Genomic DNA, 26,964 nt, shown 5'->3' on the forward strand with positions numbered 1-26,964 from the left:
AATTTCAGTTTCAATGAAATGGTAATAGTTACCTATGTACAGCTCAAATATAAAACTTCTCACTCCAGTTCTTTGCTTATAAAGTTTCTTGCTAAAAAAATTAGCATAATATATACTGTTATTCATAGTTTGATAGAAATTGATTTTTTAAACATTTTAATTCCATATTTTTACTCCTCCAGTTTACGCATTTACTTGATTGCTGGAAAACACCAAATCAGAAGTAGATGAGATGCTGCAAACTCTAGCTGTGTTTTCTCTATGGTACTTCCAAATTTTTCTGACAATTTTTCTTTGCGGAACTTGTGAAATATGAGTATTTTGGACCACAAAATATTTGGAGCAACAGAGTTTTTGTCCCATTTCCTGGAACTTTTTTCTGAAACTCTTGTTCAACCAAAAGTATACAATACAGTTGAAGAAACCATTTCCACACGGCAACCAAAGGGCAACAAACTCCATCCAGTCCGGCACACTCTGATGTGTTAGTGCTAAATTGTAAATACAATAAATTAGCAATAAATTAAAGCAACAAGAATAGAGTATTTACTATTTGATAAAGAAAGAAACTCATTACAGGTAACCCTGTATTACGGGAGGGAGGGTTGCTTTTTTAGAGAGCAGATGGAATCATGACTTTCTGCAGTATGAAGATGAGCAATCTGCGCATGCAACAAAAATCACAAATTGAGAAAAAAGTATAATTTACTTATTTCACCCATAACTTCCACAAGAATTAATTTTATTTTGTATCTCAAATTTTTGGGCAGTGACTTGTTAATCTTTTAAGGGTGAATTTAGATTACTCAAAAGGCCATAACTTGGGGGCTGTCTGTGCATGTTTGGCGAGAAACTAAATTGCTATATCATTGGTCTAAGTTAGGTGAAAGTCGCAGCCCAAAACATCAATTGTTTATTGTTCTCAAGTGATGCTGCCTGATCTGCTGAGTTTTTCCAGCACTTTGTGTGTTCCTCAAGATTTTTAGCATCTGCAGGATCTCGTGTTATACAAATCTATTCCCACTAAATGGGAGTTTCTTTAAAGATTATTAACCGGCATTGTTCTCCTCTCAATACATCAGAACTAAGTGAATTAAGCTCCCTTAATAATTCCTGAAACAATATTTAAATCACTATTTAAATTAGCAAGTTAGTTGCCAGATAGCGAGCCCATGCCAGAGGACTGATTGGGTGAAGTGACGAAATGAGAGGCATGGTACTGTTGTGATCTGAGGAAGAAGTTATTAAAGATACAAGGCACTGTAGTTGCTTGAATCTGCTGGAAGATCTCAGATGGTCTGTGGAGGAAAATAATTGTAGGGGATAGGGACGCAAAGATAAAAGGATGTGGTGCTTATTAAGAAATCTTAAGGTTATGAGGAAGTTTAAAAATACTTACAACATACATCGGTGTAGCACAGGAACAAAACTGTCAGCCCATGATACCAGAATAAATCAAACCCAAATGCCTGCACAACGTCCCTATCCCACTATTCCTGTTCATGTGTCATTCGAAATGCTCTTAAATCATCACTGTTGCATCTACATCTGCCACCTCCCTGGCAGCACATTCCAAACACCTACAATTCTCTGTTACAAAAAACTAACCTTGCAACTCTCCTTAGAATTTTACCCCTCCACATCCTCTAGTATTTGAGATTTTCTTTCTGGGTAAAAGACATCTAGTCTGTGTATGCCTCTCAATTCTTATCTATTTCTAAAGAGTCGCCCCTCAGTTTCCGACGCTCTAGAGAAAACAATCCAAGTGTGTCCAAATTCTCCTTACAGTAAATACTCTCCAGTCCAGGAAACATTCTGGCGGGCCTCTCCTGCACCTACCCAAAAACCTCCACATCCTTCCGATATTGTGGCAACCAGAACTGAACACAATATTCTGTTTATGAGTATTTCATGTTTCAGAGTCTTTAATTCTGCACACGAGTCAATGCCTTGGAAAATGAGATGCCAATTTACACATAGTTATGGGCCAATAATGAATTTTATTGACGTTGTTTGGGCCATAAGCATTGGCCAGGTCGCCCGTTCTCCCTTAAAGTAGCCCAAGATCCTTTTTTCCACCTGAGGGAACTAATGGGAGAAATGCTTGATAGCATGGGAAAAAGAGATTTTTGACATCCTATTCAGCATTCTGGAGAAGGTCTTGAACATATCGTGGTGATAGAAGACTTAATAGTTAGGGGAGTGAGGGAATAGACAGCAGATTCTATGACCACAAAGGAAAATTCTGCAAATTTGAATGGGGAGGGTGAACAGCCAGAGGTCATTGTACACATTGATATTAACAACACGGGCAGAAACATGGATAAGATTCTGCAGCGTGAATACAGGGAGTTAGGCAGAAGGTTACAAAAAAAAAGAGCAACAATATACTGGAGGAACTTTGAAGGTCCAGCAGCATCTGACATTGGAAAGGAAATGACAAAATTTTGGGTTGAAACCCTGCATCAAGCCTCAAAAGAAAAAGAAAACAGGACCTCATTGGTTCTCATTTTGGAATTACTCCAGTTCCTATACGCTGGCCGCATTTGGAATAGAAAGACAGCACAGATAAGTGTGTAGTTGAGAATTCAGGTTCTTGAACTATTGAAAGCTCTTTTGAGCAGAGGTGGCCCTGTAACCTATATAGAGGGGCATCCTTAAAGAACGGAGGTGAGGAGGAATTTCCTTAGCCAGAGAGTGGTGAATCTGTGGAATATGTTGCCACAGGCAGCCATGGAGGCCAAGTCTTTATGTATATTTAAGGTAGAGGCTGATAGATTCTTGATTGGTCAGGGCATGAAGGGATATGGGGAGAAATCAGGAGATTGGGGCCAAGAGGAAAAATAGATCAGCCATGATGAAATGGTGGAACCGGTTCGATGGGTCAAATGGCCTAATTCTGCTCCCACATCTTAAGTTAATAAAGGGACAAGTTGCACCCAGACTGGAGGAAAACCAATATCCTATATCAGCCTCTTGCTCTACTCTCTATGCACTCACAAGTGTGTGGCCAGATTCTGCTAACTCCATCTATAAGTTTACAGATGAGACCACCATAGAGGGCTGAATCTTAAATAACAATACATCAGAGTACAGGACGGAGAGAGCCTAGTGACATAGTGTCATGACAACAATGTCAACATCAGCAAAACGAAGGAACTGGTCATTTACTACAGCAAAGGGGGAGGCAGTGCTCAACTCTCTTTTTTTAAAACATCAGTGCTGAGGCCAAGAGGGTTGACAGCTTCACATTCCTGGAAATGAGCATCACTAACAGCTTGTCCACGTAGGAGCCACAACCAAGAAAGCACATCAGCACCTCCACTACTAGGCAGACTAATGAAATTTGGCATGTCCCCCTAGACCATTACCAATTTTTAGCCAAGTCTAATAGGCAGGACAGTGTGCAAGGGAGGTCCAGTAGATTTATTTTAATGCAAGAACTCTGATAGGCAAGGCAGATGAATACAAGGCGTGGATCAACTCATGGGATTGTGATATTATTGCTTTTACAGAAACAGGATTGAGATTGAGCAGCACAGGCAGCTCAGTGTTCAGGAGAAGTAGAAGTAAAAGAGGAGAGGTGAGTTCTGGTTTTTGATTAGAGAGATCATCACAGCAGTACTTGGAGAGAGTATTTCTAGAGAACAACCAGTGAGGCTGAACAAGTAGAACTTAAGAATGAAAGGGTTAGGATCACATTGATAGGATTGTACTATAGGCCCCCTAACAGCAGAAATTAGAGGAGCAAATATGTAAGAGGTCTGCAGATAGCTGCAGGTCTAACAGGGATGAAAGTGTAGGCAGTTTTAACTTGCTTATTATTGACTAAGACTGCTTCAATGCTAAGGGATTAAATAAGCCAGAATTCATTCAATGTGGCCAGGTTGGTTTTCTCAATAATCCTACCAAAGAGGTGCAACACACTCTTCTCTTGGGAAGGGAGGCTAGGGCAAGTATCCTTATCAATACCGTCTGTGGGGGAAGCATTTTGGGAATACCTACCATAATTTTGTTAAGTTTTAAAATCAAGGACATGGGATGTTCTACAAGTTCTACATGAGGGAAAACCTAATATTGATGGCATTAGACAGGAACTTGTAAAAATTGATTGGACAGGATATTAGCATTCTCATATATATGAGATATTTCCCATTCTCAGTTTTTTTAAGATTTGCTAGGTGCTTCTTTATAGCAGGTAAAGAGGCACTTAGCAAATCTTAAAAAACTGAGAATAGGAAATCAGGGCAAATGTGTTCCTACTAGAATGAAAGACAAGGCTGGCTTAATTAGGTAACCCTGTCTGACAAGGGACATCAAGGTTCTGGTCGGGAAAAAGGCAGCTTATGTCAGGTCTAGGCAGCTGGGTTCAAGCAAACCCCTTGAATACAAGGGATGTAACAGTTTACCCAAGAAAAAAAAATTCAGGACAGCTAAAAGGAGACAACGACATATCCTTGGCAGTAACAAAGCAGAACCCAAAGAAATTTTTAAAGTATACAAGACCAAGAGTGTAACTGGGCAATGAACAGGTCCCTTTAAGAATCTGTGTGGTCATCTATGTGTGGAGCCAAGGGTAACAACAAAGGTCTTAAATAAATACTACTTGTCTATATTTACCATGGAGAAGCACATGGAAACTATAGAATTTGGGCAAGCGAACAGCAATAACACAGAGTCATACTGTGCTGTAGTGTTCTTTAGCCATCTAGTCCATTCTTGCCTTGTCTTCTGCCAAGTCTCATCTATTTGTACCGTAGCCCTTCATACCTCTCTCATCTGTGCACCTATCCAAACTTCTCAAATTTTACAAGTGAACTCGTGTCTACCACTTTCAATGGCAGCTCATTCCACATTTGCACAACCCTCCGAGTGAAGTTTCCCCTCAGGTTCCTTCTACCCTAAACCTATGGTCTCTAGTTCTAATCTCACTCAGCTTCAAGTGAGGAAGCCTGCATGGATCCATGCCATCTGTAGCCCTCAGAAGAAAGTTTGAGGGGGATTAAGGGCCAAATGTCAGCAGATGGAACCAGTTCAGTTGGCACATTGGTCAGCATGAACAATTTGGGCTAAAGGACCCATTTCCCTATTGTACAACTCTATATACATCTGTCTCCGTCAAAGGTGTGGCCCAATATTAAAATGTGACAATGGAATAGTTGGTTTGGTAAACAGGAGGGAAATGAGAGTACTGATTAATAAAGCCTTCAAAGCAGAAATTTTGAGAGTGCAGAATTTGTATATTCCTGTCAGGATTAAAGGCAAGGTGAATAGGAATAAGGAACCTTGTTTCTCAAGGGATATTGCAACTCTGATAAAGAAAAAGAGGGAGTTGTATGACGTGTATAGGAAGCAGGGAGTAAATAAGGTGCTTGAGGAGTATAAGAAGTGCAAGAAAATACTTAAGAAAGAAATTAGGAGGGCTAGAAGAAGACATGAGGTTGCCTTGGCAGTCAAAGTGAAGGATAATCCAAAGAGTTTTTACAGGTATATTAAAAGCAAAAGGATTGTAAGGGATAAAATTGGTCCTCTTGAAGATCAGAGTGGTCGGCTATGTGCGGAACCAAAGGAAATGGGGGTGATCTTAAATAGGTTTTTTGCGTCTGTGTTTACTAAGGAAACTGGCATGAAATCTATGGAATTGAGGGAATCAAGTAGTGAGATCATGGAAACTGTACAGATCGAAAAGCAGGAGGTCCTTGCTGTCTTGAGGAAAATTAAAGTGGATAAATCCCCGGGACCTGACAGGATGTTCCCTCGGACCTTGAAGGAGACTAGCGTTGAAATTGCAGGGGCCCTGGCTGAAATATTTAAAATGTCGCTGTATACAGGTGAGGTGCCGGAGGATTGGAGAGTGGCTCATGTTGTTCCGTTGTTTAAAAAAGGATCGAAAAGTAATCCGGGAAATTATAGTCCAGTAAGTTTAACGTCGGTAGTAGGTAAGTTATTGGAGGGAGTACTAAGAGACAGAATCTACAAGCATTTGGATAGACTGGGACTTATTAGGGAGAGTCAACATGGCTTTGTGCGTGGTAGGTCATGTTTGACCAATCTATTGCAGTTTTTCGAGGAGGTTACCAGGAAAGTGGATGAAGGGAAGGCAGTGGATATTGTCTACATGGACTTCAGTAAGGCCTTTGACAAGGTCCCGCATGGGAGGTTAGTTAAGAAAATTCAGTCGCTAGGTATACATGGAGAGGTGGTAAATTGGATTAGACATTGGCTCGATGGAAGAAGCCAGAGAGTGGTGGTAGAGAATTGCTTCTCTGAGTGGAGGCCTGTGACTAGTGGTGTGCCACAGGGATCAGTGCTGGGTCCATTGTTATTTGTCATCTATATCAATGATCTGGATGATAATGTGGTAAATTGGATCAGCAAGTTTGCTGATGATACAAAGATTAGAGGTGTAGTAGAAAGTGAGGAAGGTTTTCAGAGCCTGCAGAGGGACTTGGACCAGCTGGAAAAGTGGGCTGAAAAATGGCAGATGGAGTTTAATACAGACAAGTGTGAGGTATTGCACGTTGGAAGGACAAACCAACGTAGAACGTACAGGGTAAATGGTAAGGCACTGAGGAGTGCAGTGGAACAGAGGGATCTGGGAATACAGATACAAAATTCCCTAAAAGTGGCATCACAGGTAGATAGGGTCATAAAGAGAGCTTTTGGTACATTGGCCCTTATTAATCAAAGTATTGAGTATAAAAGCTGGAATGTTATGATGAGGTTGTATAAGGCATTGGTGAGGCCGAATCTGGAGTATTGTGTTCAGTTTTGGTCACCAAATTACAGGAAGGATATAAATAAGGTTGAAAGAGTGCAGAGAAGGTTTACAAGGATGTTGCCGGGACTTGAGAAACTCAGGTACAGAGAAAGGTTGAATAGTTTGAGACTTTATTCCCTGGAGCGTAGAAGAATGAGGGGAGATTTGATAGAGGTATAAAATTAGGATGGGTATAGATAGAGTGAATGCAAGCAGACTTTTTCCACTGAGGCAAGGGGAAAAAAAAAACCAGAGGACATGGGTTAAGGGTGAGGGGGGAAAAGTTTAAAGGGAACATTAGGGGGGGCTTCTTCACACAGAGTGTGGTGGGAGTATGGAATGAGCTGCCAGACGAGGTGGTAAATGCGGGTTCTTTTTTAACATTTAAGAATAAATTGGACAGATACATGGATGGGAGGTGTATGGAGGGATATGGTCCGTGTGCAGGTCAGTGGGACTAGGCAGAAAATGGTTCGGCACAGCCAAGAAGGGCCAAAAGGCCTGTTTCTGTGCTGTAGTTTCTATGGTTCTATGGAAGAACTTGTATCAATAGTTAGTCCTGACGAAGGGTCTCGGCCTGAAACGTCGACTGCGCCTCTTCCTATAGATGCTGCTTGGCCTGCTGCGTTCACCAGCAACTTTGATGTATGTTGCTTGTATCAATAGAGTTTAGTTTTCGTGTAAATTACAACAGATCAGCTCTTAGCAATGAGGAAATGATCAGTGCAGTTTCTTGTAGCAATCACCCACAATTAGAAAGGTCAAAATGGCAAGAGAACAGCCAGTAAGAGGAAACTTAATAGCAACTTCTGTCTAGAGTAAGGATGTGCAATCTGGAGAAGAAATCTTTAACATGCTTTGAGACATTTCCTCCTGCAACATTGTAGTCCAGACTAAAGAAATGGTTGCAGTGATATGCTTTACATGCTTTATATAACTTGCTTTATATTTTCCTCACAGGAAAAGTTTGAAAAAAAAAACTGGCATTCTAACAGCCTAATTATAGGTGCATGGTAATTAGGAGAAAGATTGAAGGGAAGAAAGAGGAAGACAAAGACAAATGAAGATGGAGACAGCAGCCAGAGAACTGGAAATGAATACCAATGAATTGATCCACTTGACCCGAAACAGGAGTGTGTGGGCCATGGCAGTCAAAGCTCAAACTGGGCACAGCACATGAAGATGATGAATTATAGGTGAACACTCTCTGCCTTACAAAAAATATATCAATAAGTACATTTTAAACATGCAATTTCTTTTAAAAACACAACGATGAATTAAAAATTGTGAGTTTAAAATACATTTAACAAGTATATAACATTTTGGGGGCATTTCCCCTCTCCCTCCCTTAACTCCATTATCTGTATTTCTGTACAATATTTAAATAATATATGCTTTCTGCTTTATAGTTTCTCATTTGGTTTCTGTCTGCCTCAGAGGATAACTCTAATTTACAGTATTTGTGTGGTTTGACCAGCTATCGAAATCACTTACAGTTTTCTGACTATCATAAACACTAGCAACCTGTTATTCCCTAAAAAAAAACTAATATTTAGTCCCTCTCACAATCTTCCATCATCAAAACCAACAGAGAAGTTGACCCTGTGTTGGGTTTAACCTATTAGAGATTGTTCAAAAAGCTTCTTCATTATAAGGTGTATGTTCTTGCACATTGAACTTCATGCAGAACCTACTGCTGGATTCACTGGTGAAAATTGCCATAAATGTTGGCAATATACTATAAAAACTAATAGATATTGAAAATCTGAAATAAAATCAGAAAACCCTAGTAATACCCATCAGGTCAGGCAGAATTGGTAGCAGATGTAGAAAGAGAAAATGAGTTAATGCTTCATCAGAACTGCTTCCAGAATTTTCCGTTTTATTGACAGGCATCTTCCAGTCATTTGATAAACCTAACATTGCTGTCAGTGGTGCTGGAGAACACCAGTGATTAGACAGTGCAAGGAATATCACCACACAAAGTGTAGGACAATTATGATCCAGATCAATGGTGAGATCGAAGATAGATTATTGAACTGGCTAGGAAATCGGCTGAATTTTAGAGACAAGAGGTAGGTTTCCATAATGTCATGCTAGGCTATGAGCAATGAGGTAAAGTGCTGGATTGCAGCTGTTTATTGTATGCATTGATACCTTAGACAATGAAATATAAAGCTACATAAGGTTGTCAGCGTCATAAAGACCAACAGTTGTGTAAGCAGTGTAGGTGGGAAATGTGAACAGATTAATAGAGCAAATTAATGACAGCAGTAAATGAATATTAATATATGCAAATAAGGATGGGAAAAGGCTAGTTCAACATAACTTCTACATTGCAAACTCAAAATAGTGGATGTCCAAAGTGGGTTAGAGATCAGAGTAGGCCAATCATTAAAATGTCAGTCTCCCTGCAGAGAAAATGATTAAAGATTAAGGACATGCTAAGGTTTATACTTAAAGTGAGAATACAATAGAACAGAAGGTGTGCTATTGCTTTAAGAAGGCTACTTTTAAAAAGATTAGCTTTATTTATTTATTTAAGGGAGCTTCGAGAGCGTTAGTCCATTGTACTTGCCTGTCAGTGGCTACAAACGGAGCATCAGTTGTGAGTTAGATAGCAGGGAAGGTTCAGGCATAAAAAGGAGGCACTGCCGAGTGGAGCGGGCATCGATGGAGTGATCTGGGGCAAAGTGGTTGGGATTTAGCTCATTCGGGCTTCGGTGATGAGGTCGAGGCGAGGTAAGTTACCTGCGAGGAATAGAAACAGGAAGTATGTCTGTGAGGCCGGTGTTTTGTACTGGGTGTCAGATGTGGGAAGTCTGGGAGACGGGTCTGCGAGTCAACAATTGGCGCTGAGGCAAAGCCGAGGTGACAGACGTCAGGTAGAGCTGTGGTAGTAGGGGACTCCATAGTAAGAGGTACAGAAAGGGGTTTCTGTGGCAACAGGCGAGATTTAAGGATGGTGTGTTGCCTCCCTGGTGCCGGGATCCAGGATGTCACGGACCGATTGCAGGGAATCCTCAAGCGTGAAGGTGAACATCCGGAAGTGGTGGTGCATGTCGGCACAAATGATGTGGGGAAGAAGAGGAAAGACATTCTACAGCGCAACTTCAGAGAACTCGGAAGAAGGCTGAAGAACAGGTCTTCCAGGGTGGTTATCTCCGGTTTGCTTCCAGTTCCCCGTGCTGGAGTCGTCAAGAACAGGGAGATAATGGATCTGAACGTGTGGCTGAGGAACTGGTGCAGGAATCAAGGATTTACATTCTTGGACCACTGGGGTATGTTTCAGGGTAAGGATGAATTGTACAAAAGAGACGGGTTGCACCTTAATAAGTGGGGCACCAGCATTCTGGCAGGCAGGTTTGCCTCTGCAACTCGGGTGTGTTTAAACTAAGTAATGGGCGGGGGGGGGGAGAGAGAGAGAGGGGACGAACTGGAAACATAAGGATGGAGATAAAGGGAAAGTGAGAATAAGAAAAGTTAAGAAAGACAGCAGAATCAACAGAGCTGAAAGCTCAAGAAGGGATCGTACAGTATGGCCAAGTGAAATAGGAATTGATATGGGAGGTGAGGGGAGTAATGAATTAAAAGTATTGTATATGAATGCACGGAGTATAAGAAATAAAGTAGATGAGCTTGAGGCACAGTTGGAAATTGGTAAGTATGATGTTGTGGGAATGACAGAGACATGGCTTCAAGTGGACAGGGGCTGGGAAATGAATATTCAAGGATATACGTCCTATCGAAAGGACAGACTGATGGGCAGAGGGGGTGGGGTGGCTCCGTTGGTGAGGAATGATATTCAGTCCCTTGCGAGGGGGGCATAGAATCAGGAGACGTAGAGTCAGTATGGATAGAACTGAGAAATTGTAAGGGTAGAAAGACCCTAATGGGAGTTATCTACAGGCCCCCAAACAGTAGTCTGGATGTAGGGTGTAAGTTGATTCAAGAGTTAAAATTGGCATGTCACAAAGGTAATGCTACAGTTTTTATGGGGGATTTCAATATGCAGGTAGACTGGAGGAATCAGGTTGGTACTGGACCCCAGGAAAGGGAGTTTGTGGAGTCCCTCCGAGATGGATTCTTAGAACAGCTTGTACTGGAGCCTACCAGAGAGAATGCAATCCTAGATTTAGTGTTGTGCAATGAACCGGATTTGATCAGGGACCTCGAGGTAAAGGTGCCATTAGGAGGTAGTGACCATAATATGATAAGTTTTAATCTACAATTTGAGAGGGAGAAGGGAAACTGGGAAGTGTCAGTATCACAGTTGAACAAAGGGAACTATGGTGCTATGAGGGAGGAGCTGGCCAAAGTTCAGTGGAACAATACCCTAGCAGGGATGACAGTGGAACAGCAATGGCAAGTGTTTTTCTGGGAATAATGCGGAAGGTGCAGGATCAGTTCATTCCAAAGAGGAAGCAAGATCCTAAGGGGAGTAAGGGGAGGCCGTGGCTGACAAGGAAAGTAATGGACAGTATAAAAATAAAAGAGAAGTATAACATAGCAAAGACGAGTGGAAAGCCGGAGGATTGGGAAACTTTTAAAGAGCAACAGAAGGTAACTAAAAAGGCAATACGTGGAAAAAAAATGAGGTATGAAGGTAAACTAGCCAAGAATATAAAGGAAGATAGTAAAAGCTTCTTTAGGTATGTGAAAAGGAAAAAAATTTAAGACCAAAATTGGGCCTTTGAAGACAGAAGCGGGTGAATTTATTATGGGGAACAAGGAAATGGCAGACAAGTTGAACAGGTACTTTGGATCTGTCTTCACTAGGGAAGACACAAACAATCTCCCAGATCTAATAGTGGCCAAAGGACCTAGGGTAATGGATGAATTGAAGGAAATTTATATTAGGCAGGAAATAGTGTTGGAGAGGCTGTTGGGTCTGAAGGCTGATAAGTCCCCGGGACCTGATGGTCTGCATCCCAGGATACTTAAGGAGGTGGCTTTAGAAATCGTGGACACATTGGTAATCATTTTCCAATGTTCTATAGATTCAGGATCAGTTCCTGTGGATTGGAGGGTGGCTAATGTTGTCCCTCTCTTCAAGAAGGGAGGAAGAGAGAAAACAGGGAATTCTAGAGCGGTTAGCCTGACGTCGGTGGTGGGAAAGATGCCGGAGTCAATTATAAAAGATGAAATTACGACACATCTGGATAGTAGTAACAGGATTGGTCCAAGTCAGCATGGATTTACGAAGGGGAAATCATGCTTGACTAATCTTCTGGAATTTTTTGAGGATGTAACTATGAAAATGGACAAGGGACAGCCAGTGGATGTAGTGTACCTGGACTTTCAGAAAGTCTTTGATAAAGTCCCACATAGGAGATTAGTGGGCAAAATGGGGCACATGGTATTGGGGGTAGGGTACTGACATGGATTGAAAATTGGCTGGCTGACAGAAAACAAAGAGTAGCAATTAACGAGTCCCTTTTGGAATGGCAGGCGGTGACCAGTGGGGTACCGCAGGGTTCAGTGCTGGGACCACAGCTGTTTACAATATATATTAATGATTTAGATGAGGGAATTAAAAGTAACATTAGCAAATTTGCCGATGGCACAAAGCTGGGTGGCAGTGTGAAATGTGAAGAGGATGTTATGAGAATGCATGGTGACTTGGATAGGCTGGGTGAGTGGGCAGATGCATGGCAGATGCAGTTTAATGTGGATAAATGTGAGGTTATCCACTTTGGTGGTAAGAACAGGAAGGCAGATTATTATCTAAATGGAGTCAAGTTAGGAAAAGGGGAAGCACAACGAGATCTAGGTGTGCTTGTACATCAGTCACTGAAAGCAAGCATGCAAGTACAGCAGGCAGTGAAGAAAGCTAATGGCATGCTGACCTTCATAACAAGGGGAATTGAGTATAGGAGCAAAAAGGTCCTTCTGCAGCTGTACAGAGCCCTAGTGAGACCACACTTGGAGTACTGTGCGCAGTTGTGGTCTCCAAATTTGAGAAAGGACATTCTTACTATTGAGGGAGTGCAGCGTAGGTTCACAAGGTTAATTCCCGGGATGGCGGGACTGTCATATGTCGAAAGATTGGAGCAACTGGGCTTGTATACTCTGGAATTTAGAAGGCTGAGAGGGGATCTTATTGAAACATATAAGATTATTAAGGGATTGGATACGCTGCATGTTCCCACTGATGGATGAGTCCAGAACCAGAGGCCACAGTTTAAGAATTAGGGGTAGACCATATAGAACGGAGTTGAGGAAAAACTTTTTCCACCCAGAGAGTGGTGGATATATGGAATGCTCTGCCCCAGAAGACTGTGGAGGCCCAGTCTCTGGATGCTTTCAAAAAAGAGATGGATAGAGCTCTTAAAGATAGTGGAATCAAAGGTTATGGGGATAAGGCAGGAACTGGATACTGATAGTGGATGATCAGCCATGATCACAGTGAATGGCGGTGCTGGCTCGAAGGGCCGAATGGCCTACTCCTGCACCTATTGTCTATCTGCACCAAGTGCATCAAGCTGCAGCTCCTCAGAGACCGGGTTAAGGAATTGCAGCTGCAGCTCAATGAACTTCATCTGGTCAGCTGGTCAGGGAAAGTGAGGAGGTGATAGAGAGAAGCTACAGGCAAGTAGTCACACCGGGGCCCCGGGAGACTGGTAAGTGGGTAACAGTCAGGAGTGGAAAGGGCAGGAATCAGATACTAGTTGAGTACCATTGGGGGGGGGGAGGGGGGGCGGAGAGACAGCCTACCTGGGAGAAGCAACAGTGGTCACACCTCTGGCACAGAGTCTGGCCCTGTGCCTCAGAAGGGTAGGGAAAGGAAGAAGGCAGCAGTAATAGGGGACCCTATAGTTAGGGGGTCAGACAGGTGATTCTGTGGACGCAGGAAAGAAATGTGGATGGTAGTTTGCCTCCCAGGTGCCAGGGTCCGGGATGTTTCTGATAGCATCCACGTTATCCTGAAGTTGGAAGGAGAACAGCCAGAGGTTGTGGTACATATTGGTACCAATGACATAGGTAGGAAAAGGGAGGAGGTCCTGAAAGCCGACTACAGGGAGTTAGGAAGGAAGTTGAGAAGCAGGACCTCAAAGGTAGTAAGCTTGGGATTACTGCCTGTGCCACGCAACAGTGAGTATAGGAACAGAGTGAGGTGGAGGATAAATATGTGGCTGAGAGATTGGAGCAGGGGGCAGGGGCTCAGATTTCTGGATCATTGGGACCTCTTTTGGGGCAGGCGTGACCTGTGCAAAAAGGGCAGGTTGCACTTGAATCCGAGGGGGACCAATATATTGGAAGGGAGGTTTGCTAAGGCTATCGGGGAAGAGTTTAAACTAGAATTGCTGGGGGGTGGGAACCAAACTGAAGAGAAGGAGGAAAAGGCGGTTGGCTCACATATAGAGAAAGCTTGGAGACAGTGCAAGAGGAAGGTTAAGCAGGTGATAGAGAAGGGATACACTCAGACCAATGGTTTGAGATGTGTCTATTTTAATGAAAAAAAGCAGATGAGCTTAGAACATGGATCAGTACGGAGCTATGATGTTATGGCCATTAGAGACTTGGATGGCTCAGGGGCAGGAATGTTTACTTAGAGTGTCAGGCTTTAGATGTTTCAGAAAGGACAGAAAGGGAGGCAAAAAAGGTGGGGGCGTGGCACTGCTGATCAGAGATAGTGTCATGGCTGCAGAAAAGGAGGAAGTCATGGAGGGATTCTCTAGTGACTCTCCGTGGGTGGAAGTTAGAAACAGGAAGAGGTTAATAACTCTACTGGGTGTTTATATATATATATATATATATATATATATATAGACCACCCAATAGTAACAGGGACATCAAGGAGCAGATAGGGAGACAGATTCTGGAAGGGTGTAATAATAACAGGGTTGTCGTGGTGGGAGATTTTAATTTCTCAAATATTGATTAGCATTTCCCCAGAGCAAGGGGTTTAGATGGGGCGGGGTTTGTTAGGTGTGACCAGGGAGGTTTGTAGATATGTAGATAAGCCTACAAAAGGAGAGGCTATTCTTGATCTGGTATTGGGAAATTAACCTGGTCAGGTGTTAGGTCTCTCAGTTGGAAAACATTTTGGAGACAGTGATCACAATTCTATCTCCTTTACCATAGCATTGAAGAGAGATAGGAACAGACAAGTTAGGAAAGCATTTAATTGGAATAAGCGGAAATATGAAGCTATCAGTCGGGAACTTGGAAGTATAAATTGGGAACAGATGTTCTCAGGGAAATGTACAGCAGAAATATGGCAAATGTTCAGGGGGTATTTGCATGGCATTCTGCATAGGTACATTCCACTGAGACAGGGAAAGGATAGTAGAGTACAGGAATTATGGAGTACAAAGGCTGTTGTAAATCTAGTCAAGGAAAGAAAAGCTTACGAAAGGTTAAAAAAACTAGGTAGTGATAGAGATGTATAAGATTATAAGGATAGCAGGAAGGAGCTTAAGAATGAAATTAGGAAAGCCAGAAGGGGCCATGAGAAGGCCTTGGTGAGCAGGATTAAGGAAAACCCCAAGGCATTCTACAAGTATGTGAAGAGCAAGAGGATAAAACATGAAAGAATAGGACCAATCAGGTGTGACAGTGGAAAAGTGTGTATGCAACTAGAGGAGATAGCTGAGGTACTTAATGAATACTTTGCTTCAGTATTTACTACTGAAAAGGATCTTGGCGATTGTAGGGATGACTTAGAGTGGATTGAAAAGCTTGAGCATGTAGATATTAAGAAAGAGGATGTGCTGAAGCTTTTGGAAAGCATCAAGTTGGATAAGTCACCAGGACCAGACGAGATGTACCCCAAGCTACTGTGGGAGGCGAGGGAGGAGATTGCTGAGCCTCTGGTAATGATCTTTGCATCTTCAATGGGGATGGGGGAGGTTCCAAAGGATTGGAGGGTTGCAGATGTTGTTCCCTTATTCAAGAAAGTGAGTAGAGATGGCCCAGGAAATTATAGAACCAGTGAGTCTTACTTCAATGGTTGGTGAGTTGATAGAAAATATCCCGAGAAGCAGGATTTATGAACATTTGGTGAGGTGTAATATGATTAGGAATAGTCAGCATGGCTTTGTGAAAGTCAGGTCATACCTTACGAGCCTGACTGAATTTTTTGGGGGATGTGACTAAACACGTTGATGAAGGTAGAGCAGTGTATATAGATTTCAGCAAGGCATTTGATAAGGTAACCCATGCAAGGCTTATTGAGAAAGTAAGGAGGCATGGGATCCAAGGTGACCTTGCTTTGTGGATCCAGAATTGGCTTGCCCACAGAAGGCAAAGTGTGGTTGTAGATGGGTCATATTCTGCATGGAGGTCGGTGACCAGTGGTGTGCCTCAGGGATCTGTTCTAGGACCCCTTCTTTTCGTGATTTTTATAAGGGACCTGGATGAGGAAGTGGAGGGATGGGTTAGTAAATTTGCTGATGACACAAAGGTTGGGGGTGTTGTGGATAGTGTGGAGGGTTGTCAGAGGTTACAGTGGGGCATCGATAGGATGCAAAACTGGGCTGAGAAGTGGCAGATGGAGTTCAACCCAGATAAGTGTGACGTGGTTCATTTTGGTAGGTCAAATAAGATCACAGAATATAGTATTAATGGTAAGACTCTTGGAAGTGTGGAGGATCAGAGGGATCTTGGGGTCCAAGTCCATAGGACACTCAAAGCTGCTGTGCAAGTTGATGGTGCAGTTAAGAAGGCATATGGTGCATTAGCCTTCATCAACCATGGGATTGAGTTTAAGAGCAGCGAGGTGATATTACAACTATAAAGGACCCTGGTCAGACCCTACTTGGAGTACTGTGCTCAGTTCTGGTCACCTCACTACAGGAAGGATGTGGAAACTGTAGAAAGGGTGTAGGGGAGATTTACAAGGATGTTGCCTGGATTGGGGAGCGGGCCTTATGACAATAGGTTGAGTGAATTCGGCCTTTTCTCCTTGGAGTGACAGAGGATGAGAGGTGACCTGATAGAGGTATACAAGATGACGACAGGCATTGATCGTGTGGATAGTCAGAGGCTTTTTCCCAGGGCTGAAATGGCTATCACGAGAGGGTACAGTTTTAAGGTGCTTGGAAGTAGGTATAGAGGAGATGTTGGGGTTAAGTTTTTGTTGTACGCAGAGAGTGGTGAGCACGTGGAATGGGCTGCCAGCGACGGTGGTGGAGAGGGATACGATAGGGTCTTTTAAGAGACTTTTGGGTAGGCACATGGAGCTTAGAAAAATAGACGGTTCTGCGTAACCTTAGGTAATTTCTAAAGTAAGTAGATGTTGGGGCACAGCATTGTGGGCCGAAGGGCCTTTATTGTGCTGTAGGTTTTCTATGTTTCTACTTAATACATGCATTGTTTGTGTCCAATCAAATCAGTGAGCATTGTGTTGGGGGGGCAGTCCACAAGTGTCACCACTCGTCTTTCACAGACATAACATACCCACAACTGACTAACCCGAACCATACTGTATGTCTTTGGAACATGGGATGAAACTAGCGCACTCAGAGAAAAACACATGGGCACGGGGAGAATATACAAACTCCCTACAAACAGCAGTAGGAATCAAAACCAACTGATGCTATAAAGTGATTGCACTAACCTTCCTAATTTTAGAACATACATAGCAAAAGCCAGTCTGGCGCAAGTTAGGAAAGATACATGTACTGTCCATGAAAGAAATACTGCAGAATGTTTCCCAGATTCCAGAAGGTAACTATAGTGGCAATAATATACAAGTTACATTTGTATTCCCCAAAATTTAGTGAGTCGCATTTTCAAGGGAGAGCTGATAGGATAGATACAAAAAAAGACCGATCCCCATTGCATGTGTTACGTGCTAGCAGCCATAGACCACAGACCAGATTTTAATGTTAAACGAATATATTTTCAACACCTACCCAAAATATAGACAATTAAAACAATTGCTTGCCTAACCAAAAATAAACAATGCAATCCATCTTAGCTCACAAACTATGGAGGTCTGGAAACAGTTCCTCCCAAGTCTTACTCAAACAGAGTCCTAGGATGGCAATCCAGAAGGTTCCGGAATCCATGAGAACAGGTACAGGTGTCTGTGAGGAAGGGTTCATAAATCCACATTAAGATGACACAAGGTGACGATCACGGAAAATTCCAGAGGACAAGTGACTGTCACCTAACACACTGGATCCACGCAAGGATAATGAGGTGACAGACACAGAAGATTCCAGAATTTTAGTGGTTGTCACTTAAATACTAGAGTCCATGTAGGGATAACAAAGTGATGCCCAAGTTCCAAAAATCCACGTAGGGATATCACAAGGTGACAGTCACGGAATATTCCTTAACACAAGTGGTCGTCAGGTAACACATCTGAATCCATGCATGGATTAACAAAAAGTGGTTGCCACAGAATACTCCAGAAATCTGAGTATGGATCATACCAAGTGATAGTCACGTATCCAATATGCACTGTGTGCCACAAATTATCACAATCTTCTATATTCAGCCATTAGTGAGAGTTGGTTGCAGGAGGAGTAGGACTGGCAGATCAATATTCTACGGTTCCATTGTTTTAGATGCAACAGAGCAGGAGGGAATAATGGAGGAGGTGTAGGTGTTACTAGTCAGGGAAAATGTCATGGCAGTGCTCGGTCAGGGCAGATTGGAGAACTTGTCTAGTGAAGCTTTTTGGGTCAAACTGAGGGATAAGAAATGTATGACCATGTTAATATTACAGATCACCCAACAGTCCCAAGGATTTAGAGGAACAAATTTGTAGAGAGATCACAGACTGTTGCAAGAAACACAATGTTGTTGTGATAGGTGATTTTAACTTTCCACATATTGTTTGGGAATTCCATATTGTAAAAGGACTACTAGATGGGACAGATAGTCAAATGTGTTCAGGAAAGTTTCCTTAATCATTACATAGAAGTCCCAACAAGAGTGTGCGCGATACTGGATCTGCTATAAGGGAATGAGACAGGGCAGGTGTTAGATGTTTGTGCAGGGGAACACTTTGCATCTAGTGATCACAATGCCATTAGTTTCAAAGTAAATGTGCAAAGAAAAAGGATTGGTCCACAGGTTGAGATTTTAAACTGGAGAAGGGCCAATTTTGATGGCATCAGAAATGATCTGGCAAGCGTGGATTGGGACAGGCTGTTTTCTGGTGAAGATGTAATTGGTAAATGGGAGGCTTTCAAAAGTGAAATTTTGAGTGTACAAAACTTGCATGTGTCTGTCAGAATAAAAGGCAAATATAGCAGGAACTTTGGTTCCAAGAAATATTGAGAACCTGGTTAAGAAAAAAAGGTGTATAGCAGGTAGAAACAAATGAGGTTTATAGACTATAGAAATGCTAGGGAACGCCAAAGAAATCAGGAGGGCTGAAAGGTGGCATGTAGTTCCCCTAGCAGACAAGGTGAAGGAGAATCCCAAGGAGTTCTACAGATATGTTAATAGCAAAAGGACTGCAAGGGACAGAATTGTCCTCTGGAAGAATAGAATGGTAATCCATGCGTGGAGCCAAAAGAGATTGGGGGGGGGCGGGGGAGAGATCGTAATCACAAACAAGACAAAATCTGCAGATGCTGGAAATCCAAGCAACACACACAAAATGCTGGAGGATCCACCTTCCTCAGGGTCTCAGCTCGAAATGTCGACTGTACTCTTTTCCATAGATGCTGCCCGGTCTGTTGAATTCCTCCAGCATTTTGTGGGGGAGGTCTTAAATACATTTTTTGCATCTGTAGGAGACAGAGACAGACACAGATTTGAAAGAATTGAGGCAAAGCAGCATCAGCTTCAGAATCAGGCCTAATATCATTGGCATATTTTGCGAAATTTATTAACTCTACAGCAGCAATGCAATGAAATACATGATAAATAAGAAAAAAACTGAATTACAGTAAGTGTGTGTAATTAACTATTAATAATTTAACTATTTAATATATATATTAAATAGTTAAATTAAAGCAGCAAGCAGTGCAAAAAAGCAGAAATAAAAAAGTAATGAGGTAGTGTTCACAGGTTCAATAGCCACATTTAGAAATCAGATGACGAAGGGGAAGGAGCTGTTCCTGAATTGCTAAACTTCATGGATCCTATATAGATTACAAAGGTGGTGGTGTTTGTTCTCCTGGGGCAAAATAAGAGTGGATAAATCCCCAGGGCCTGACAAAGTGGTTCCTTGGACCCTACAGGAGGCAAGTGCAGAAATTACTGGGGCCCTAGCAGAGATACTTGAATCATTCTTACCAACAGGAGAGGTACCAGAGGATTGCAGGATAGCCAATGTTGTTCCACTGTTTAAGAAAGGCTCTAAACATAAACCAGGAAATTATAGGCCAGTGAGTCTGACATATGTTGTGGGAAAGTTATTGGACGTTATTCTAAGGAATTGGATACAAGTATTTGGATAAACAGGCTTATTAAGGATAGTGAGCACACCTTCATGCTTGGTTGGTCAATGTCTAACCAACCTTTTTATTTTTCAAAGACGTTACCAGGAAAGTCGATGAAGGCAAGGCGGTGGATGTTGTCTACATGGACTTTAGCAAAGCATTTGATAAGGTCCTGCATGGGAGGTTGGTCAAGAATGAGGTAGTAAATTAGATGTGACATTGGCTTTGCAGCAGAAGCCAGAGTGTGCTAGTAGATGGTTGCCTCTGACTGGAGACCTGTGATTAGGGATTGCTGCAGGGATTGGTGCTGGGTCCATTGTTGCTTGTCATCTCTCTCAATGATCTGGATGATAACTTGGTTAACTGGATCAGCAAATTTATGAATCACACCAAGACTGGGGGTGCAGTGGACAGCAAACAAGAGTATTATGATGTGCAGAGGGATCTGGATCAGCTGGAAAAATGGGCTGAAAAATGGCAGATGGAATTTAATGCAGATAAGTGTGAGGTGTTGCACTTCAGTATGACCAAGGAGGGTACTGTAGTTCTTACACAGTGAATGGTAGAGCACTGAGGAGTGTGGTAGAACAAAGGGATCTGGGATTACAGGTCCAGAATTCATTGAAAGTGGCATCACAGGTAGATTGGGTCGTAAAGAAAGCTATTGGTACATTGGCCTTCGTAAATCAAAATATTGAGTACAGGACGTCATCTTGAAGTTGTACAAGTCGTTGGTGAGGCCCAATTTGGAGTATTGTATGCCATTTTAGTCAAATATCTACAGAAAAGATGCAAGTAAGGTTGAAGGAGTGCAGAGAAAATTTACAAGGATGTTACCAGGTCTGGAAGACCTGAGTCATCAGGAAAAATTGAATAGGTTAGGACTGTACTCATTAGAACATAGAAGATTGAGAGGAGATTTGATGGAGATATACAGAACTAGGAGGGGTATAGATAGGGTAAATGCAAGTAGGCTTTTTTCCCCCCAGTAAGGTTGGGTGGGACTATAACCAGAGGTCATGGGTTATTGGTGAAAGGTGAAAAGTTTAAGAGGAACACGAGGGGAAACTTCTTCAATCAAAGGGTCGTGAGAATGTGGAACGAGCTACCAGTGCAAGCGGTGCATGCAAGCTCAATTTCAATGTTTAAGCTTAAGTTTGGGTAGGTACATGGATGACAGAATATAGATTCATGATAGTCAGAGTAAAGGGAGTCTGTTCCATCACACTCTCAGGTAGTGCATTTCAACCTCCAACCACCCTTCTGGTGGTAAAAATCCTTTGCGTACCCCCCAGAAGTATTTTACTCCTTCCCTTAAACACATGTCCTCAAGTTAAGGATGCCTGTTTTTGGTATATTAAAAAAAATTACTACTGTTCACCTCATCTATACCCCTCAAATGTTGCACACTCTCACTCCAGCCTCAATCCATCCCAGGTAACAGCCTGGTGAATGTCTCTGCACCCTCTCCAGAATAATCATGTCCTTTCTATAATGCAGCAACCAAAACTGCACACAATATTCCCGATGTAGCCTCAATATTGATTATAAAACCATACCATAACTTATTTGCTCTTATATTCTATATCCTAACAAGTACTGGGGCTGCACCAAAAACATGCTGTTGTACAGATGAAAGAGCAGAAAAAGACCCTGGGGTGGATATGATATCTGCTCTAAGAATCCAGTCAAATATTGGAGACTATATCAAGCATTTGTATCAAGTTACACCCAAAGAGCCTTATCTGAGACACTGACAAAGGTCATTCACACCCAAGTGCCTGCTCCACTATACATCTTTGACTGCCTTATATTTCCGATGTCTGTCATTTGCTGCCTTGAAAATACTCACCGACTCACCTACACAGCACTCTGCGATAATATCAGATACTTAAGCCTCAAAGAAATTCATCCTCATCTGTCTTAAATAGGTGAACCATTTTCTGAAACTAAACAATTTGTCCTTGTTTTTGATAACTTCCCTTACCAAACCAGAGAAATATTCTCTTACCATCCATCAGTCCCTTTAAGAGTTTTACAAATTGCAATAAGAGCACTGCCCTTTCTTCTAAACACCTGTAAATACCAACCTAGCCTGCTCATCCATTCTTCCTATGTCAGCTCTTTCATCATCTTTCTCTGAGCTGCTTCCAATACAAGTACTGTATAACCATCCTCACATATGAAGACGAAAATTGTATGCAGCACCCTCTACAGGACAGTCTCAGCAGAGCATGTAAAGTTATACCAAAATGCTTCCATTTTAAACTTTCTCAATTAATGCCAGCATTCCACTAGCTTTCCTAATGACTTGTATCTATATTCTGCCACTGTACAGACTACCACTCTGAAAATAATCCTTTTATCCTGACTCAAGGAAACAAAAAGAAAAATTTACAGCTAGAAACATTTATAGTTCATTGAAGAACTGTGCTGTAATACAGTATGGTAAAGGGAGGGGAGGAGGAGTCAAGTTTGTTTCTGTGCTTTCTGTCAGCTATCCAGTCCTCTATCATACAAATATATTATCCATGTGCACTATCTTGTGCAATTGTTTGAGGTATTTCATCGAACTAGAGGAACTGAATACACCATGCTCGCTAGTTCACTTTATTCATTTTGTCAGTTTCATCCTCAATGACCTCCAGCATTTTTCATAACATGATTTCTTTTTCATAAACCACATGACTCTGCTTGTCTCAAGATTTCCTCAATAGATTTCAACTTTTCTCCAACAATAGATGCTTGGCTTAGGTTTTTTTTTGCTGCATCTGTCATTTCTTAAATAGAATGTTATATTTGTGGTTATTCAATTCGCTAGGATTTCCCCTGTATTCAGAGAAATTTCATAGATTACCACCAATATATCCACCATCTCCCCAGTCACCTCCTTTAAGAACTTTAGATACAGGCAAATAGGCTTCGGGACTTAATCAGCCACTGAGCCTATTAGTTTGTCTTGTACTTTTTCCTCTTGTCGAGATTATCTTCAATTTCTTCCTACCACCCCAATAAAAATGGATAAGCAAAGGGCTTTTTCTGATGACTTCTACCACGATGACCCATTCAAAACACTTTGGGATCTTCGCCATTTCCAGTTTTTAATGGAAATAGAGAGACAGGGTCCAATCAGGGCGGTCAGCTGAGCTTTATACATATGAAGTTGTGTTGGACAAGTTTATTGGAGTTCGTCAAGGAAGTGACCCAGAGGGTAGATGAGAATAGGGCAATGGATGTTGTCTCTATGGACTTTAGCAAGGCCTTTGACAAAGTCCCTTAAGGCATACTATTCTAGATCCATGCGAATAATGGATTGGATTGCCACAGTGAAAGGAATAGTGGATTCCCTCAGTGGTTGGAAACAGTACGATGATAAAGGGCTGAAAATAGAGGCCTGACTAGTGGTGTGCCACAGGGATCAATGCTAGGACCTTTCTTGCTTTTTATTTATATAACCAATTTGGATGTGAATGGACAAGACATGGCAAGTTAGTTTATACATGATACCAAAATAGGTGGTGTTGTAGATAGTGTAGGAGGTTATGAAAATTAACGAGGATCTTCATAAGCTAGGTTTGTCGGCTGTGGACTGGTAAATAGCCTTCAATCCAGATAAATGAGGAATGGCATTTAGAGAGATCAAGCCAAGCAGAGTTATGCAGTGAATGGTAGAGTTTTGAAAAAGTGGTGATTTAGATAGCATAGAAGGTTATGAAAATTTACATGGGGACCTTTGTAAGCTAGGTTTGTTGGCTGTGGATTGGTAAATGGCTTTCAATCCAGATTCATGAGGTATGGCATTTTGAGAGATCAAACCCAAGTAGGCATGTGCAGTGAATAGCAACACACATCAAAGTTGCTGATGAACGCAGCAGGCCAGGCAGCATCTCTAGGAAGAGGTACAGTCGATGTTTCAGGCCGAGACCCTTCTTCAAGACTAACTGAAGGAAGAGTACAGCAGACTGTACCTCTTCCTAGAGATGCTGCCTGGCCTGCTGCGTTCACCAGCAACTTTGATGTGTGTTGCTTGAATTTCCAGCATCTGCAGAATTCCTGTTGGTTATGTGCAGTGAATAGTAGGGTTTTGGAAAAGAGGGACTTAGGAGTGTAAGTGCATAGTCTGCTGAAAGACACACCACAAGCAGATTAGGTGATGAAGGGGACCTACTTGGCACACTGACCTTCATTAGTCAGTGCAGTGAGCACAGAAGCTGGGATCTTATGTTGCAGTTACACAAGACATTGGTGAGGCCATACTTGGGAGTATTGTGTCCAGTTTTGGTCACCCCGTTATGTCCATAAACCAGAAAGGGTGCAGAAAAGATATAGCAGTATGTTGCCTGGAGTTGGGGGCCCCAAGTTCCAAAGAGAGGTGACACAGGTTAGGACTTTAGAAGCGTGGGAGACTCAGGGTGACCTGATAGAGGTGTGTAAGATCACACTAAGAATAGACAGGATGAGAGCACAATCTTTTTCCAAGGATGAGGTGCTTAAAAAAAAGACAACATGGGTTTAAAGAGATTTAAAAGAGATATTGGGACTGGTTTTTCATGTAAAGGGTGGTGTATGTTTGGAATAAGCTACCAGAAACCGTGGTTGAAGTAGGCACATTGGCAACAATTAAAAGTCTGCTAAGTGAGAACTTAGATGAGAGAGATTTAGAGGGCTATGGGCCAATACAGGCAAATGAGAATATTGGGCAGCACAGTCAGCATGGAAAAGTTGGGCCGAAGCGCCTGTTTCCATAATCTACGACTTTTTCCCAGCCTCATCTCCAAGGGATTTACGTTTTCTGCAGCTAGTTACTTCCTTCTTGTATAGCTGGAGTAGCACAAATTATTTCCTTACCCAAAAAATAATAGCAAAACAGTTTAACACTTCAGTTCTAAAAAAAAAGGCCACTTGAGGTCAGAGTAAGATATTTAGTAGTAATCCAGGGTACTATTTGTACCACATACAGGTAGCCACTGATAAAAATGTACATTAGTGCATTTTGTTAGGGAAAAAAGGTTGATGTGCCATCAACTCCCCAACCTGCTTCAAAATTGGGATTGCAAAGAACAAACTCAGGGATAATTCTTCTTCATCCACCTCATAGAATGGGCGTGTCAGGAAGGGGAGGAAAGACAGGAGTGTTTTGTTTTTTTTGTTAAATGTGTTTGAGCGTGTAGAAACTCACTTCTGCACAGCCAAGTTTTGCAAGGCCTTCAAATACAGTATAGAAAACACCATTCACTTTAAATGAGAGGAGTGGGGAGTAGGGATCGAAGGGGAAAGGGAAAAGTTTACCAACTCACAAAAGTTAGCTGTCAGTAGAAGATTTGCCTCTTTTGCTCACCCTGGTAGATCATGGTGCAGACGCAGGGACTCCAACAGATGTAATAGACGACAACCACGGGCAGCAGAACTCTGGACGCAGCATCGCGCCGCCTATTCACCTTCGACGGCTTAAACCGATTTCTCTGACTCCTGGCTGCAAACCAGAGACGGCAATTAGCGAAGGTTATGATGAGTGAACAGGGAAAGAAGATGAACGCCGTCAGCAGCAGGGTGTATGTCGCGTTGCTGGAAAAATCCAGGTTGCAGATCAGGGAGGCTCTTGAGAAATATACTTTGACAATTCCACGTGGGATGGACACGGGAAACAGGAGGATCGGAGGCAAGAGCCAGACGAGAGCAATGAGGGCTTTAATTCTGCACTGGGTCATCAACCTGCCGTATCGGAGCGGGAAGAATACGGCGATGTAGCGCTCGATGCTGATGGTGGCCAGGGAGTAGATGGAAGAGGTAAGGATGCTGGCATCAAGAAATACCACGGTGTGACAGAAGGGAGAGTCAGTTTGGTTACGGAGCTGCCGCACACTGTGCACATACAAATTCAGGGGGATGATTATTAGCGCCAGGGCAGCGTCCGCCCCAGTTAGTGAAATCAGGACGAGACGGCTGTTTCTCGACCACCCCGAGACCGAGGAGGAGATGACCAAAATCACAGCCGTGTTCCCCAGGATGATCAACACACACATAACGGCAATGATGCACAATTTCAAGGCGGCCTCTGTCTCCGCCAAGGACTCAGTTAGCTGAACTCCGGTCACGTTGTCTTCAACCATGTTTACTCTCGTCTCTAAGCTCGGCCAAGCAGTGGAAACTACTAGTTTGTTACTTTTACTAAACATTCATTTCAAGGATTTAATGAAGTAAAACTCTTCGAAACAACTTCCATTGCCCTATCTTTCCGCAGAGGTATGGTGTAATAATAACAGAAAAACCAACGAGCTGCAGCGCAATAATTAAATAGCAGTTACCATCTGTTCATATGCTAATCAGACAAATCCTCGTTAAAATGCGTTCGACGTTATTAAATGTAATTAAAGCGAGACGGCTGTGTGTGTATGAATTTAAATTGGGAAGTGTCGGGGGATAATGGTGAGATGTTCCTGCTTCAAGTGGCATCCTGCAAGGAAAATTTTCTCTCAGCGAAAACTCCAGGCGGGATTTTGTCCGGGCTCACTGATGTCCGACTTTCACCTCACATCCTCATCCCCCTCATTTTGTCCTCATGATAAAGTCATAGGTGAATGTGAGAAATTCATAAATAGGGAAGGTATTAAACCAATAAAAGCACGTGCTTATGTTTCGTTTTACCGCGATATTTGTGGGCTCTTACAAACACTTAAGGCGGGATTTAGCTTGGTTTGCCGATTTTCTCACTTTCCCCTGTAGGTGCCGGCTATTAACGGTTTTCCCGCCTTTTCCCCCTTGAAAATTTCTGACGGTAAGTGCTGATAGCGGTGGCTCGATCTCGTTCAGTTCCTCACAGGCTCAGCAATGAGTAGGCCTGCGCTGGATGCC

General features: G+C 42.4%; 1 protein-coding gene across 1 annotated transcript; it reads right to left on the reverse strand.

Moving 5' to 3' along the window:
- Positions 1-191: 191 nt before the first annotated feature.
- On the reverse strand, positions 192-26,222 carry zgc:162592 (uncharacterized protein LOC561993 homolog). The gene is made up of 3 exons (XM_063067319.1): positions 25,451-26,222; positions 348-491; positions 192-202 (listed from the first exon to the last, which is right to left on the reverse strand). The coding sequence occupies exons 1-3, from the start codon at positions 26,220-26,222 to the stop codon at positions 192-194; spliced, it is 927 nt and encodes a 308-aa protein (XP_062923389.1).
- Between the last annotated feature and the right edge of the window lie 742 nt (positions 26,223-26,964).

This window comes from Mobula hypostoma, chromosome 14 (genome assembly GCF_963921235.1).
Source record: "Mobula hypostoma chromosome 14, sMobHyp1.1, whole genome shotgun sequence".
Taxonomy (NCBI): domain Eukaryota; kingdom Metazoa; phylum Chordata; class Chondrichthyes; order Myliobatiformes; family Myliobatidae; genus Mobula; species Mobula hypostoma.

Coding starts and splice junctions, on each gene's coding strand:
- zgc:162592 (XM_063067319.1), bottom strand. CDS start 26,222: ATGGTTGAAGACAACGTGACCGGAGTTCAGCTAACTGAGTCCTTGGCG. Junction 492..25,450: donor CTGCACCATGATCTACCAGG/GTGAGCAAAAGA, acceptor TTTACAATTTAG/CACTAACACATCAGAGTGTG.